This window comes from Glandiceps talaboti, chromosome 4, assembly GCF_964340395.1.
Source record: "Glandiceps talaboti chromosome 4, keGlaTala1.1, whole genome shotgun sequence".
Lineage (NCBI taxonomy): Eukaryota > Metazoa > Hemichordata > Enteropneusta > Spengelidae > Glandiceps > Glandiceps talaboti.
The window spans coordinates 16,534,559-16,548,977 of NC_135552.1; the positions used below are offsets into that span (position 1 = coordinate 16,534,559).

Consider the following 14,419-nt stretch of genomic DNA (forward strand, 5'->3'; position numbering starts at 1 on the left):
TTTAACAATGCTCCTCTAACAGCATCTGTATAAAACAGAGCATGAGAGCATGTACAATTACTCTGTAACAACAGCACAACTAAAATTTATCTTATCATATCATGCCATGATTCAAGTCTTCTTCGCATCAGGCTCTTCTGCCAGTACTTGACCTTTCAACTTGTAACCATGACATCAATACTGTCATCATCAGAATGAACGTCTTCATCTTCTAGCTGCATCCTTCAGACCTGTCTTTATTCTTGTATCTTTCTTGACTTGAAATCCAATCTTCTCACAGCCTGTGAATTCTTTGACCGTTGCAACTTTCAGAGACTGGCACTAGATGTCCACGACTTGAAGACCACACATACATATCACATTTCAACAACGAAATGATTATGAGGTAAACTATTTACATCGAAATAAAAACACTCTGGCTGTCAATGACAACAACAACACCTGTTTCGATGCCAAAGTGAACTTACACTTGAAAACAACTATAGAAAATGTGATATTCTGACGGTTTGACAGACAGCAACTTACATAACAGTAGTGACCGCTTGGACCTCACGCTGGCATTATGCTCACATTGATATGGGAAAGATCAATCATATGTCTGTGAAAACAGAAAAGAAGAGAAAGTAATTATTACTGTTTGACTGTGTGTTGAAATCCAAGAACTACCTGAATCACTTAGTCAGGGGGTATAAATAATGTTGGTGGATTTCAGCAAAATAGTCCCATTTCTTCAAATATTTTTTTGTCTAAATAAACAGATGAACTAAAATATCTGAAAGATTTATATATATATTTTGATTGCATGAGGTGGTGTTTTCCATTAACTACTACATGCAAGTGTCTTATATAAAACCAATTTCAAATAACTTGTTGGTGGATTTCAGCAAAATGCTCCCATTTCTTTTAATATTTTTTGTCTATACCTTACCGTGTTAACTTTGACTTTTCAAATAATATAGTACAAAACAACCACAAAACTAGAGAAATACAAAAGAAAGTGATAACTTACCTATGATATCTCTTTTGAAATGTCAAAGCATGTTCTGCTCTGATGAATATAGCAAGTGCTTTGTGTTGAGTAGGAATAATCTGGACATTCTGAAAATTACAAAGAAAATTTATCAAATTTACAACGAGTAACACTGAAGGTAAAGCACTTTCTTTATGCTACACTCGTTCATAGCATTCATATTACAATGAGTAACACTGAAGTAAAGTACTTTCTCTATGTGCTACCCTCGGTTTATAGTATTCATATTAATAATAATAATATTTATTTCTTATAGAGCGCATTACATTAAAACAATCTCAATGCGCTGAACAAAAGTATAAAAGTAATTTAAAATGTACATATACACAAGTATAAACATAATATGAAACAAGATAAAAATACAAAGACACGGAATGACATTTAAAAACTGAAATGTAAAAAAGTTAAAAATTAATGATAATGAGATCTAAAAAGATGATATTTTAAGGCAGATTTAAAACTGTTCAAAGTATGTGAAGAACGAAGACATGGTGGCAGGGCATTCCAAAGGCGTGGGCCGCAAATAGAGAAGGCCCGATCACCATAGTATGCAGTGTTCCCTATCGGTTGGTGCAAATTCACCACGCTACCGGATTGCGACCGAAGGGAACGACGGGTGGATCTAACCATTAATAAATCGCCTAGATATGAGGGCCCGCACCCATTATTACAACGAGTAACACTGAAGTAAAGCACTTTCTCTATGTGCTCCATGTACGCTCCTTCACAGCATTCATATCAAGTGTAAAAGTATACTGATTCAACTGCTTTATTTACAAGCCGAGCATGTGGCCTTTCTAACGTGGTCAATTAATAAATGAAACAATATACTTTTACACTTGATATGGATGCTATAAACGATTATGGTTATACAGAAAACGCTTTACAAATGTACTTTGGTGTTATGGGTTGTGAAGCAATCATTATGATTGCTTCACAACCCATAACACCAAAGTACATTTGTAAAGCGTTTTCTGTATACTAGTAACCATAATCGTTTATCGTATCCACATGACATTTGATTATCAACAGTGCTGAAATATCAAGTAGTCTTGCTCATTTACTCACATTCACAAGACCTAAAAATGGCAAATGCTTTGTGTTGCGTGAGAATAATCTGAACATTCTGAAAATCATATAGAAAATTTATAAAAAATATAAAGTCATTTTGCTGATTTACTCGCATTCAGAAGCCCTAAAAATTGCAAAAGATAAAATTTCATGATACGACAAAGCTAATAATGAAGTAATTTCAATGAATTTGCTAGTCAACAACTGTCTATGCAAAAGGAAATAGCGGTCATGTGAATTTTGATGTCAACTCCAAGTACATACATGTACATGTAGGTGATGTCACTGCAATAATGATGTCACCATACATGTACCTGTTTACTGACATTCAGTTTCACTCGCAAAATCATTATAATACACAGTTGTATCAAAATGACCAGTGATATCAGTTTATTCAAAGAAATTGTAGTCTTATTGTGACATAAATTTTGGAGTTAACTCTTAGTACTGGTATGTACATGTAGTGGGCATTGCCATAATCATGACGTTACCTTACCTGTTGTCTGTTCAGTGCAAGGTGTTATTTTTAATTTAGCATTTCATATTACATGTGTGGATATTATGTGGAGTATTCTTGGCATTATCAGAAGGTATATTTGAAGAAATGTGTGAATACTACATTCTTACTAGCCATTTCTGATAAACTGTATGTTTTGTATTTCCCATACATCATTTGATACAAATGTGTGAAAACCTGGTAAAAGGTGATTTGAACGCTATCATGGCAATCACTATATTTTTACAAATCAAATCAATACAATGTAAATGTACAATTTACATAGTTATTTTCCTGTCTGCCTATTTGCACAGTACAAGTACAGTTCAATAATTCCTTTCAGATTCACTATCCCTATTCCAGTGTTAACTCTGGAATAGCATGTGTTAACGTAGTGCAGGTACAAGCATTAACCCTTCCAGTTACTAAAAGTTCATGCTGGTGAAGTGTTAGTGCCAGCTTGGTGTTAGCACTCACCTAGCACAATACTAGTCAGCCAAGTTGAAAAGTGATTCTGAAGCTGTACTCTACTCTGTGTTTCAAATCAGACTATAAGAGCCAAACACTGCTTAAAATACATGAAAAATGTTTTTCCAATAACTATGTCCTTTCAATTCATGCATTGCTCCTACCTCTACAGGTCCAACTGATTTCAACATATCCACCAGTCTATCTTTGGTTATAGAAGATGGTAAACCATCTATAGTCACCATCCTGTATGACAGCTGGTTTGATTGAGTTCCTGTAATAACTCTTCTATCTGGTACTTGTTGTGGCTGTTGCTGTTTCTGTTGTTGTTTGGGTTGCAGTCTAGATTGTGGATGCTGCAGATGTTGTTGTTGGGGTAAAACCCTCCTGTTGGGGGTCGGTTGTTGAAGTAATTGCTGCTGCTGTTGTTGTGGTGGTGGTGGTGGGAGTTGTCGCTGTTGTATACCTCGTTGCTGCAACTGTTGCTGTCTTAGTTGAGGTTGTTTTTGAGGAGACTGTACTTGTTTCTGGACTTTTATCTGTTTACTATCTTGACCCATCACAACTTTCTGAAAATGATTTGAAAAATAAAGAAAAGGATTAAGTAGGCACGTTTCAAACCTTGTGGCTAGATTGTGTCATTTTTATACAGGTCAACATTGCTTTGGGTAAAGATGTGAATGTCAATACTGCACTTATGACCTTTCAATTTTGTGGAGTTGAGGAGGGGTGTCAAGCCAGATGATTAACAAGCAATGTTGGTAAGATTTTTTGTGAAGTCAGTCACTAAAATGTAACAATGTTACTAAGATTTTTGTCACGTCAGTCCCTAAAATGTAACAATGAGAGTACAATTTTTGTCCAACCACTCAATGTTTTGTTTCAGGTTTTATGATTTTCTTCATAAAAATCATGATGCACTCCTTGTTCACATACACATGGCACTACATACCCTTTTCACAGCTTGTCTTGGGTTGGATTGACTTTGTACCTGCAGTGTACCAGTGGCTGTGATTCGTACAATGGGTTGTGGCTGTGCAGTTCCTCCAATGGTGGGTATGGGTTGAGGGGCATCAGCTCCAGTTGATAACAAGTGAACCATTGTCTTATTTTGTCCAAACTGCTGAATGGTTTTCTGCTGTAGGGCCGAGTGTACTGGTGGTTGACTTTGTTGCCATTGCTGCTGCTGATGTTGTTGATGCTGTTGTTGCTGTTGCAACTGACGTTGTTTTTGTTGTTGCAACTGGAATTGTTTCCGTTGCTGAACCTGGCGTTGCTGTTGTTGTAGCCTCCGTCGTTGTTGCAACTGCTGCTGTTGTTGTAACTTTTGTTTTGGGACTTGTTGTTGCTGTTGCATCAGTACCTGTGGCTTAGCTTGTCGCTGCTGCGGATGTGCTTGAAAATGCTGCTGTTGATGAAATTCTTGTTGTTGCTGCTGCTGCTGCTGTTGTTGTTGTTGTTGTTGTTGTTGTTGTTGTTGTTGTTGCTGAATTTGTTTTTGATGCTTTACCCTCTGTTCTTCTTGTGACTTTTGCATTCTTACTTTCTGCATTCTAGCCAACATTTGTTGTTTTTGTGTCATCTGACCTGTCCCAGCAGCTTTTGGTTGAGTTGTTGGCATGTTTTGTTGTGTAACTGGTGCAGCTATGACATGTGTAGATGCATCCCCACCTCCCTGTTCAACAGTCACGCCTTGCTGTTGCTCTTTGGCTATCAATTTTTTCCTGAGTTCAGCTTGTTTTTTGAGAGCCATCTGTTGCCGCCTTTCTTCTTTTCTCTTCTGAATAGCTTCTCTCAGTTTCTTTTGCTCATCAAGTTTGATTTTCAAAATCCTCTCCTCTTCAGTCATTGGTTCCTATTGGACAAAAGACACGAATATCACACAAGAGAAAAGAACCACATACTTAACATGGTATCATTCTAGTTTCTGTTCATACTTCATATTTCACTGGTAATTTGTGTAGCAATGAACAAAGATTGTCTCCTACAGATCTGCTGGCTTCAGCATACATCTTTGTGCAAAATCTCAACTTACGATTTCTCCATTCCTTTATAATCACTGATTCAAGGTCGGCATACAAACTAAACAAGTCAAAATAGTTGATAATTTTGGCCGTTTCCAATCCCACATTTCTGTATCATAGCATACATTATAGTATTATTACATACAAAAGAAATATATGAGATGTGCCGTGTGATGCTATTTGAAAAGAAATTTGACATTTTTGTTGGACTTGGAAGACTACCAGATCAGTATTTACAAATAAGGAAGTTGAACACCCTTCATTACTATGTGATTGGTCAAAGTATAATAAACTCCTGAATTAATTCTACACTGTAGGTATATCATTAGTCAAATTTCACTGAATACCTCTTCTTTCTTTGGTGGTTGCGGAGGTGGTGGTAGTTGTTGGGGTTGCTGGCTTTGCACTGGATTTGGTTGTCTTGGCTGTGTATTTGGTGTTGCTGGTCGTGGCTGCTGACTTTGTGGATGCTGAGGCCTTGGTTGACCTTGTTGGGGACCTGGATGTCTTGGTATGTTCTGTTGCGGTGAAGGTAATCTCTGTTGTTGTTGTTGTTGTTGTTGTTGTTGTTGTTGTTGGGTAGGTGGTGGCACTTGCTGTCTAGGTCTTGGCTGTTGTTGAACATTTGGTCTCTGTTGGATAAATATAGTGAGAACACTATTTTTAATGGAGGTATACTTGTAAGTTGTACAGTAGTTGACTGGTTGCCCAATTTTGTCATGATGGGCTTTTTTTTCTAGTTCACACATGTAGGTGACAGAACGAGACAACTTTGATTTCAAAATTTCATGAGGATGTGCGATTGAAGTGAAGTGAATTGAACTGAAATTTATTCCACCAGAGAAGAAAAATATATACACAAACTTTGAAAGTAATCGAAAGAACATTTCTGGTGAGGGCCATGTAAATATTTCCCTAGGAACAAATCAAAGTCCCTGGACCTGGCATGCAAATAATTAAGACAAATTTGGGTGGGTACGAGTTTCACAACAACAATTAGGACGAGACAGAACTCATTCAAGATTTATATGCGCAAAAAAATTTCAAAACAGATAATTCATCACACAGAACGCCAAGTACAAGGAGTCCATGGGCAACTGGCTTTTATGTTCAGGCCTTGGTATATGCACACAATATGAAAAGCATAGCAGGAAAGTGTTAATGTATATATCATTGTATATATATGTACAGTACATCTATAAAATACAACATACCTGTTGAAATGCTGGTGTTGGAGGTCGCTGTTGTCTTGGCGACTGTGGGGTTGGTGGTGAAAATCTAGGTTCATTGGGTGTGGCCTGCCGCTGTGGGAAATGACCTTGATGTGGTGACCTTTGTGGCTGTGGTGGAGGTGGTCTATACTGCTGTTGATGTTGCTGTGGAGCGCCGGGCTGAAAACCTTGGGGATGCGGATATCGGTTCCCAGCATTGCCATGACCGTGCATCTGAAATAAATACACAAATTTCAGAATTTAAAAGTTGTGAAAATCTTACATTTAATAACAAAATGCACTTTATAAGTTTTCTGCTGATTATGGAAATCAGTGCACACCAGTAATGTAATGTTATAAATTTGATAAGTATGTGATATAAGTGTGATTCCAGAAATGGAGGTTGTTTTGAGTGCATTTGCTTGGGCTACATGTATGCATGCTCTCACAATGTTTTGTCGCACCTGATGTTGACAAGCTACAGACTAATATCTATGAAGCTAGCTTGAAATGAAACTATTCTCACTGAAAACCATATGTACCTGTTGATCTAGGAGTGGCACCCTCTGTGGTCCACCTTGTCTGGGGTATGGACCTCTTTGATGTGGTAGTGGAGGACCTCTCTGGCGAGGTGGTCCTTGATTGAGCCCACCGTGGTATGGTGGTCGCTCGCCAGGATAGCGCGGTTGAGTTCCTGGATACATGGGTCGCTGTTGTGGATATGGATACCTTTGACGAGGGTCTAGTCCTGGCCGCAGCCCTGATTGAATTGGTCTGCCATAAGGAGGCATCTGACTGTATGATGAGCTAGTTAGAGGACCTGATGCTTGTGGTGGCCCTACAAGTTACAGAGTACATCATGCATAGTGATAATTACAACATGTACATATTATAAAAATATATGTATTATGTCACTTTAAATACCACGTAATTTGTGAATTTTAATCATGTACAAATGTACAGTGGGACATTTTATCTGTAAGAGTGAAATGCTGAGTTTTTGTTTTTATAGAAAACCTTGACTATTTGTAACTATTAACCCTCTCTAATTCTTGGGTGACCGTTCTCAAATAAACCTTAGCAAAATCCTCGAGTCTATTGCCAAACATTTCACATTGTTAAATCCTGTACACACAGCTGTTGCCTGTCAATCCTGAACTAACCTGACTTACATTTCAGACATCATGCCCAGGACCTTGGAATTTCAGAACACAAGATATCTGGTTACTACAGATGAAGTAAGTAAACTTACCACCCATCCGTGTTGGCTGGTTTTGTGAAGGGCTTCTATGGTGAGGACCCCATGCCTCTGTTACCTGGGGTTTAAAGTTTCCAGCTTGGTCTCTGTATTGGTAACCAGGCTGCAAACAACAACAAAGTGAACTATAGTGAAGATTCACTGTACACAAATATGGAATTGCCCATCTGTATTGTTAAAATCAAAACCGCGTCTAACCTAATTTCTCTCCATTTTAAAAATATTTTCAAACAATCTACCAATCACATGAAATAAATAAGGCGAAGATGTATATTTGTAAATTACAGTGTTTGTTTCATTTTCTTTATATCATGACTTCAGAGATGGTGACACACCCTTGAAACATGGAACCAATGTTTGTTTACGTTGCATTACATACACATCATGTCACATGTACAATACAAAGCATGATTCATGGACAGATATCTGGTTTGACAGTGTGCAATCTCCTAAATTATATGTATATGAATTAAAGTATTGTAACATAGGGGAAGAACTGTTCATGAGATTTGTATGTCAACTGATAAACATGAATGTAAAATAACATGTGAATTTGAGGGTGAAAAAGAATAACAAGAAAATTGTGACCATAGAATGAAAGTCAGTCATTTTGAACTAACAGAGAAAGAAATTTGGTAGAAATAGGGTAGCACTGTGTGTTCTTTGTCCTTAAGCTCCTGTTAAACAACACCCACATGTAAAGGCATTATTTAAGAGTCTCATGTTACCTGTGTCACTCCTGTTGATGTTGGGGGTTGATAGGGAGGTCTACTGTGTTCTGATTGCTGGGGAGGATATTGGGGTGCCCTTTGTTTTTCACTGGATCCTTCTCCTCCCGCTCTCAGTTGTGCTGTAACAAACCCAAATAATATTGTGTTCAAATTTGGAACAAACAAGAAATATTACTCCATTGTTTTCAAAATACAATACACACACAACAAAAAAAGTACCTGGAAAAGATCGTCTATGTCTAGATGTGAATGAAGACATATTTATGGGAGAATAAGGTATGACAATGATATTGAACAGCCAAAATATCAGGTAAGAAAGAGAACTCATTTGAAATATCCTTGAAAATATTCATTAGGTCGGTAAAGCATAGTATTATAACGGTCCTTATTGCACGACCAAAACATTCTAATAGTGCAAGTAACGTTGTGACATAACAAACAGACAGTTTGACAAAGCCTGTCGACCAGGTCAGGCGAAACATTACTCGCAGGTAATTAGAATGTTTTGGTCGTGCAATAAGAACCATTAATATTCATTTGAAATAGTTTACCATAAGAGTAACCACACACTCTACTTACCCTCTGGTTTAACAGTCACTGTACCTCTGAAATGAGGATTTATGTGGATTTTCTTGGGTATGTTTGGATCCAGTCTGGGTCCTGGTACTTGTCCTGGTCCATACGGTAGGAGGGGTCTCTGAGGCATTCCCATGTGCATTAGAGGTTGCACACCTCTGGGTCTATGTTGCAGTAAGCTCATCATGGGTCTCTGCTGTCCCATTCCCCTTCCTGTAAGCATCATTCCCCTCCCAAAGGGAAACCTCTGTTGGTGTCGTTGGTATTGATTCTGATTCTGATTTCTATTTTTCATCTTCTTTTGTCTTTGTTGCTGGTCAAATTCATCAATTGTTGCTTGTATTTCAGCACTCACCTCTGTGAAGGTTTAAAGATACAATAATCTTATTTATTTACACTGGATAGTTCTTTAAGTACATAAAAACGTAGCTCCAAAGAAGTCCAGTGAGGGCCATCCCTCATGGGTTCAGTGTTACTGCAGGAGGAAACCAGAGTACCTAGGGAAAACCTGCATCGTTTGGTAGAGTCAAACTGAACGACACTCTCCTTACTTACTGTTACAGCATGGTAAATTTAATCAAACCCCAAATAAAACATTCACAACAAATAGCTGAAAACACTTCATCAGTCAGACTTGCACATGATAAATCAACACTTCACTATTTCCAAGCAAACTAGGGGATCTGGGACACTGTTATAATGTCAAAAGTACACTACTGGTACTTTAACAGAAATTGAGAAACAATCGTTTCGGCATTTCAGATTTTTCAATTCCAATATTCAGGACATAACATGAACAGCCAGAAAATAAGCCCTTGCTGACCTTCCAACTTATGTTTCTAAATCAATCAATCAATCAATCAATCAATCAATCAATCAATCAATCACTGTATTTTTCTACTCCTTCACCTAGTCATTTACACACCTATCAGTGTTACTCTCAGGATTACCTACATACAGCGCATCAACTAGTTTGCAAATGACTTTCATATTATGTTACGTAGATTGACTGTTGTACTGGAATCATAGGATATCAGCACATATCCAATAAACACAGCATAGTTAGAATATTGATTTAGCACTTTCTGTATTATGTATAAGGCAGGGATGTAGAAAATGTTAGTTACAAAAGGAAAAAAAATTAGAAAGCCGGAATTTGACATGTGAAGCATGCAGTGACCATTTTTAGTCAAGGTTCATACTTTTTAAAGTCTGAGAAACTAAGAAAGGAAGCCTCTGCTATCTCCATTTTTGTAAAAATTTGTAAATCCATGGTTGCTATCAAAGAAGGCTTTACAATAAAGGTAAGGAAATTAAACACAAATTCATTTGTGTAAACATTTTGATAAAATTAATGTTTCCACAATGTTTCCATGTTTCAGAATTTTCTCAGCCATAAATTCATTTATTTTTTTCTACCTTCTACCTATTTTCTACATCCTTGATAAGGTAGAGCCACTTTTGTGTTACCTACCTAGTGTATCTGGTATGTCTCTTTTCCTTGTTGTAGTGGTTGCCACCACACCTGACCCAACTGTGTCTGACTTCTGTCTTTCTGACTTAAACCTGGCTCTTGTCTCATCATCATCGTCTTCACTGTCACTACTCTCTAGTATTGCATCATCTAATTCTTCTGTGTTATCATCTTGTCTCTCCTCAGTTTCAATTTCAGGTTCTAGTCCCTATTTAAGAAGGAAACAATTAAGCAAATATGTTTTTTTATATGAAAGACAAATTCTAAAAGTATGTGTGTGTCAGTGTGCCCTCTAAGCCAAGTTGACATGCTACTGATGCACACAATTTCTAGTGACGCACCAAAATTTGGAGTTCTCCTATCTCTTACTATGTGGTGGTGACTCACAAGAAATCCCACTTTTTCTCATTTTGACTCACAACAACAAAATTGGCTATTATTGTTGTGTGTGTGCGTGCGTGTATGTGTGTGTGTGTGTGTGTGTGTGTGCATGCATGCGTGTGCATGTGTGTGTGTCACACGTTTACAAAAAGTATGTTTTGGGGCTGAATAATATCGCAGTATTCAGTACTGGACAATCATGTCATGACTCTGAAAACCCAGTGCAATAGTATTTACTTTGGTCTTGAGATTTAACACTTAGCATTTTGTTCAGAATAAACATCCCTATACTTGAAATGCAGCATCAATTTTAACATAAGAATTGAAAGAAAACTGCCCCCCCCCCTCCAAACCTTTACATTGTATACCTGAGAAATATCTTAAAAGACAACTTAAGCAACCAAAAGTTCCCATTACGTTTTCAGAGAAAGGATTTTGTAAAATTGAATATAAGAGTTAACTTTCTTGCTATGAACTTTCTATAAATCAGGAATTTTATCTGGCTAGAATCTTGTTTTTTCCCAACTTGTAGGTTTTTTGTGTTGTGTTCAGGTTTAAGTTTTAATCTGGTAAATGCAAGCACTTTACTAACCTATATAAGTTTAAGGAGATATAATAAGCTCTCAAAAATATGATTATCATTGACTGAACTCACCACTTCAGGGGTATCCTCTGGTGTATTGTCTTCTGCTTCTAGATCTGTATCATCTCCTGATTTATCTTGTATCAGTTCCTGTGTTACAACAGACTCACTAGGGTAAATAGCCTGTGTTTGTCCTCCACCTTCATCAAAAGTATCATCCAATATGTCATCGTCTTGGACACGAATGTCTAATATGTCATTATTTAAATCATCTGTATCTTCCAGGAGGACATCAATTCCATCTTGGACGTCTTCCCTGCAATGAAGGAATCAAGAAGTACATTTTATTTACATGTAACAAGGGTTAAATAAAAAGTAAGTACAACAAAGCTACATGTATCCTGTGGTTATAACACCACCTTTGCAGTATATGTATGATAATGTATACACATACATGATAAGCACATATGCAAAAGCATAACTTTTAATAACTAACGGCATAAAATCAATATAATATTTTTTCAGCTAAATTTTTTCGTATAACTAACAGTGTAAATAAAATACTCCCTTACTGTACATGTATATATGTACCACTCTGTGTATGCACACAGAGAAAGGATAACTTTACATACTACATTGACAACAGTGTTCTGAACAAAGAACTGTTTAGATCATTACCTCAGTTCATCTTCTCCATGGTGATCTTGGCCTTCATCATTTCCATCATCTAACAAGTCACCGTCTTCTACATCACTGGCTAGTAGAGCGTCTTCATCTAATTCTTCATCAGAATATTCTGTTTTTGTCTATTGAAAGAGAAGTTGCACACAATTTATTATGGTTGCAATAACTTCAGTCATATGACCTACCTGTTCAGATTCATTTTGAGCTAAAAGATACATAAAATTCAAATACAGATATCATATTCCTACTGCCAAGTTATTGGCACCTGAAACAATACTGGTTGTAGTATAATATGACATCACTCGATGACTTAATATTTATCAAGATCAATACCTTTTTAGTTGGAAAGTATTCATCCTTTAGAAGGTCGTCATCACTGTCCCATGATGCCTCAGTTGGTCTCTTTCTGTTGTATGCTTTATCATCATCACTAAGGTCAAATTCATCTAAATGAAATAAAAGGGAAAGGAAACTTAGACTTAGAGATACATCTTTAGGAACTTCAGTATTATGTAGGAGAAGATGTATATGAAGAGGTTATACTTTAGTACATGACAAGATTAACTTGTTACTTCATTAATATTAAAGACACTGGCGAAAATGTATAGACTCTGTGTCACTGTGTATGCAAGAATCATGGATACATGTATGTACAATGATATACGTGTAGTTGGTTACACTAGTTAGTGGTAGGTTGTTGCCCTAAGGCTAAAGATTGAGAAATTTATTTTCTTTGTCATGCATGACATTGATATCAAAGTAACTACTCATACATCGTGTTTGAATTATAATTTATATGCTTTCTATACAATATCAAAGTGTATAAACAAACTCTAAATCTATCACTAAACTTTACAAATGGTCCCCAGAGACTAGATAGTCACATAATATTGCATTTTAAGCGACATGTACTATACACATTACAGTTGTACACACGTATTCTTTAGATTGTCGTTCACTAATTTCAGTCACCCCATTCAACTCGCAGTGTTGTTGTCCTTGAATGGTGAAGCACACACTTCGCACGAATGTGTTCGTAGCTGTCTTTCTGTCATACATACCTTCAAAATCCGACATTATCAGACTCTTGCACTAAAGGGAATATAAGGTGATATCTTCCCCGTCGTAATCACCGTATCAGCAGCATATAAGGCGTACAAACTTACGAACAATATTTTTCTCCTGTCCCTTTCAATCAACACACCATTCTCAAAATGGCGGGCAGTACGAGGATGACAAGCAAAATTAATATAATTTTAAAATGCTTAAATTAGCTAGCGAAAATTCACACACTGGGATATTAATATGATAATACCTAATCCAGTCTAATATCTTCAAAGTTGTAATAATTTTGAAGTGTTCTACGCGAGAGTATAAATTCGTCATATTTATATGTAGGCAACGAGGTTGATTTCGGTGGTGGCGCTTTTCAGAAGACGCAGGTCATCTGTGCAGACTGTTAGGACAGATACACTACTAAAAAGTAGAGAAGATATGACCACAGGGGACCCAGGAACCGTGTCACAAATAAATAAATGACAAACGAACGACAAGTATAGGGACAAATAAAATGATTAAATAAACCAGCAAATAAACAGATAAGTTTTTTGTACCCATCACTATTAGTATTAGTATAAAAAAAAACCCCACATGGGTACAAAAAAAAACGTATCTAGGTATACCCCCACGAGTATCTGTTTATTTGCTGGTTTATTTAATTATTTTATTTGTCCCTATACTTGTCGTTCATTTGCTTGTTCATTTGTCATTTTATTTGATAGTTTATTTGTTTGTTTTGTTTTGTTTGTCACACGGTTTCTGGGTCCCCTGTGATATGACTAGTATAATCACATACAGAAACAAGCAAAACAACAAAACCAAAGGGAGGGAAGATGAGAAAGAGAAAAATACATTATAGGACTAACCACAGGGATCCCAGGAACAGTTACAAATAGTGATATTATACTTGACAACTAAGTGACAAGGAGCACTTATAAGTATAGCTGCAATAATTGTAGCGCTTGATGTGATTTTGAGGGCTTTTTCATCAATTTTTGAGCCTTTTTCGTTCCGACGTTTAACCCGAATCAAACGTCGGAACGAAAACAGAGGAAAAAGCCCTTAAAAATCACATCAAATGCTAAATTATTGCAGCTATTATAAGTATAGTTCATTGTGATTCAAGATGTAAAGGACATGTACAGATTTTGATTGGTGGGTATCTGGGAGCCAGAAAAAAAAATGCTCGTTGAGTCTAGTATTGTGTAAAGAATACACCTTTATTTCTACACAACTGTTTGCTCTACCATTGCACTTTCAAATATGATTATATTTTATTTTATTTCATCATTATAGTTGATAATGGCCGAATGGTGGCCACATTTACTATAAAAAATTTAATTTGCCAACCAACTCTGGCATCTTCATAGAGA

The 14,419-nt window shown here is 36.7% G+C and overlaps 2 protein-coding genes across 2 annotated transcripts; both read right to left on the reverse strand.

Moving 5' to 3' along the window:
• LOC144434650 (uncharacterized) lies at positions 1-4,175 on the reverse strand. The gene is made up of 4 exons (XM_078123155.1): positions 4,018-4,175; positions 3,230-3,634; positions 1,010-1,098; positions 1-598 (listed from the first exon to the last, which is right to left on the reverse strand). Exons 1-4 carry the CDS (start codon positions 4,165-4,167, stop codon positions 550-552), a joined length of 693 nt encoding a protein of 230 aa, XP_077979281.1. The 5' UTR covers positions 4,168-4,175; the 3' UTR covers positions 1-549.
• On the reverse strand, positions 4,172-13,180 carry LOC144434237 (uncharacterized). The gene is made up of 13 exons (XM_078122691.1): positions 13,049-13,180; positions 12,321-12,433; positions 11,982-12,109; positions 11,376-11,619; positions 10,340-10,547; positions 8,869-9,222; positions 8,287-8,408; positions 7,553-7,661; positions 6,843-7,138; positions 6,304-6,534; positions 5,437-5,721; positions 4,290-4,920; positions 4,172-4,203 (listed from the first exon to the last, which is right to left on the reverse strand). The coding sequence occupies exons 1-13, from the start codon at positions 13,062-13,064 to the stop codon at positions 4,172-4,174; spliced, it is 2,769 nt and encodes a 922-aa protein (XP_077978817.1). The 5' UTR covers positions 13,065-13,180.
• Between the last annotated feature and the right edge of the window lie 1,239 nt (positions 13,181-14,419).

Excerpts from the sequence above, each read along its gene's own strand:
- LOC144434650 (XM_078123155.1), bottom strand. The coding sequence starts at position 4,167 with ATGGTTCACTTGTTATCAACTGGAGCTGATGCCCCTCAACCCATACCC. Across the intron at positions 1,099-3,229 it reads AATCAGTTGGACCTGTAGAG|AATGTCCAGATTATTCCTAC; the intron begins GTAGGAGCAATG and ends TGTAATTTTCAG. Across the intron at positions 599-1,009 it reads TTTCAAAAGAGATATCATAG|ACATATGATTGATCTTTCCC; the intron begins GTAAGTTATCAC and ends CTGTTTTCACAG.
- LOC144434237 (XM_078122691.1), bottom strand. Across the intron at positions 11,620-11,981 it reads CATGGAGAAGATGAACTGAG|GGAAGACGTCCAAGATGGAA; the intron begins GTAATGATCTAA and ends CCTTCATTGCAG. Across the intron at positions 8,409-8,868 it reads AGTGACTGTTAAACCAGAGG|CACAACTGAGAGCGGGAGGA; the intron begins GTAAGTAGAGTG and ends GGTTTGTTACAG.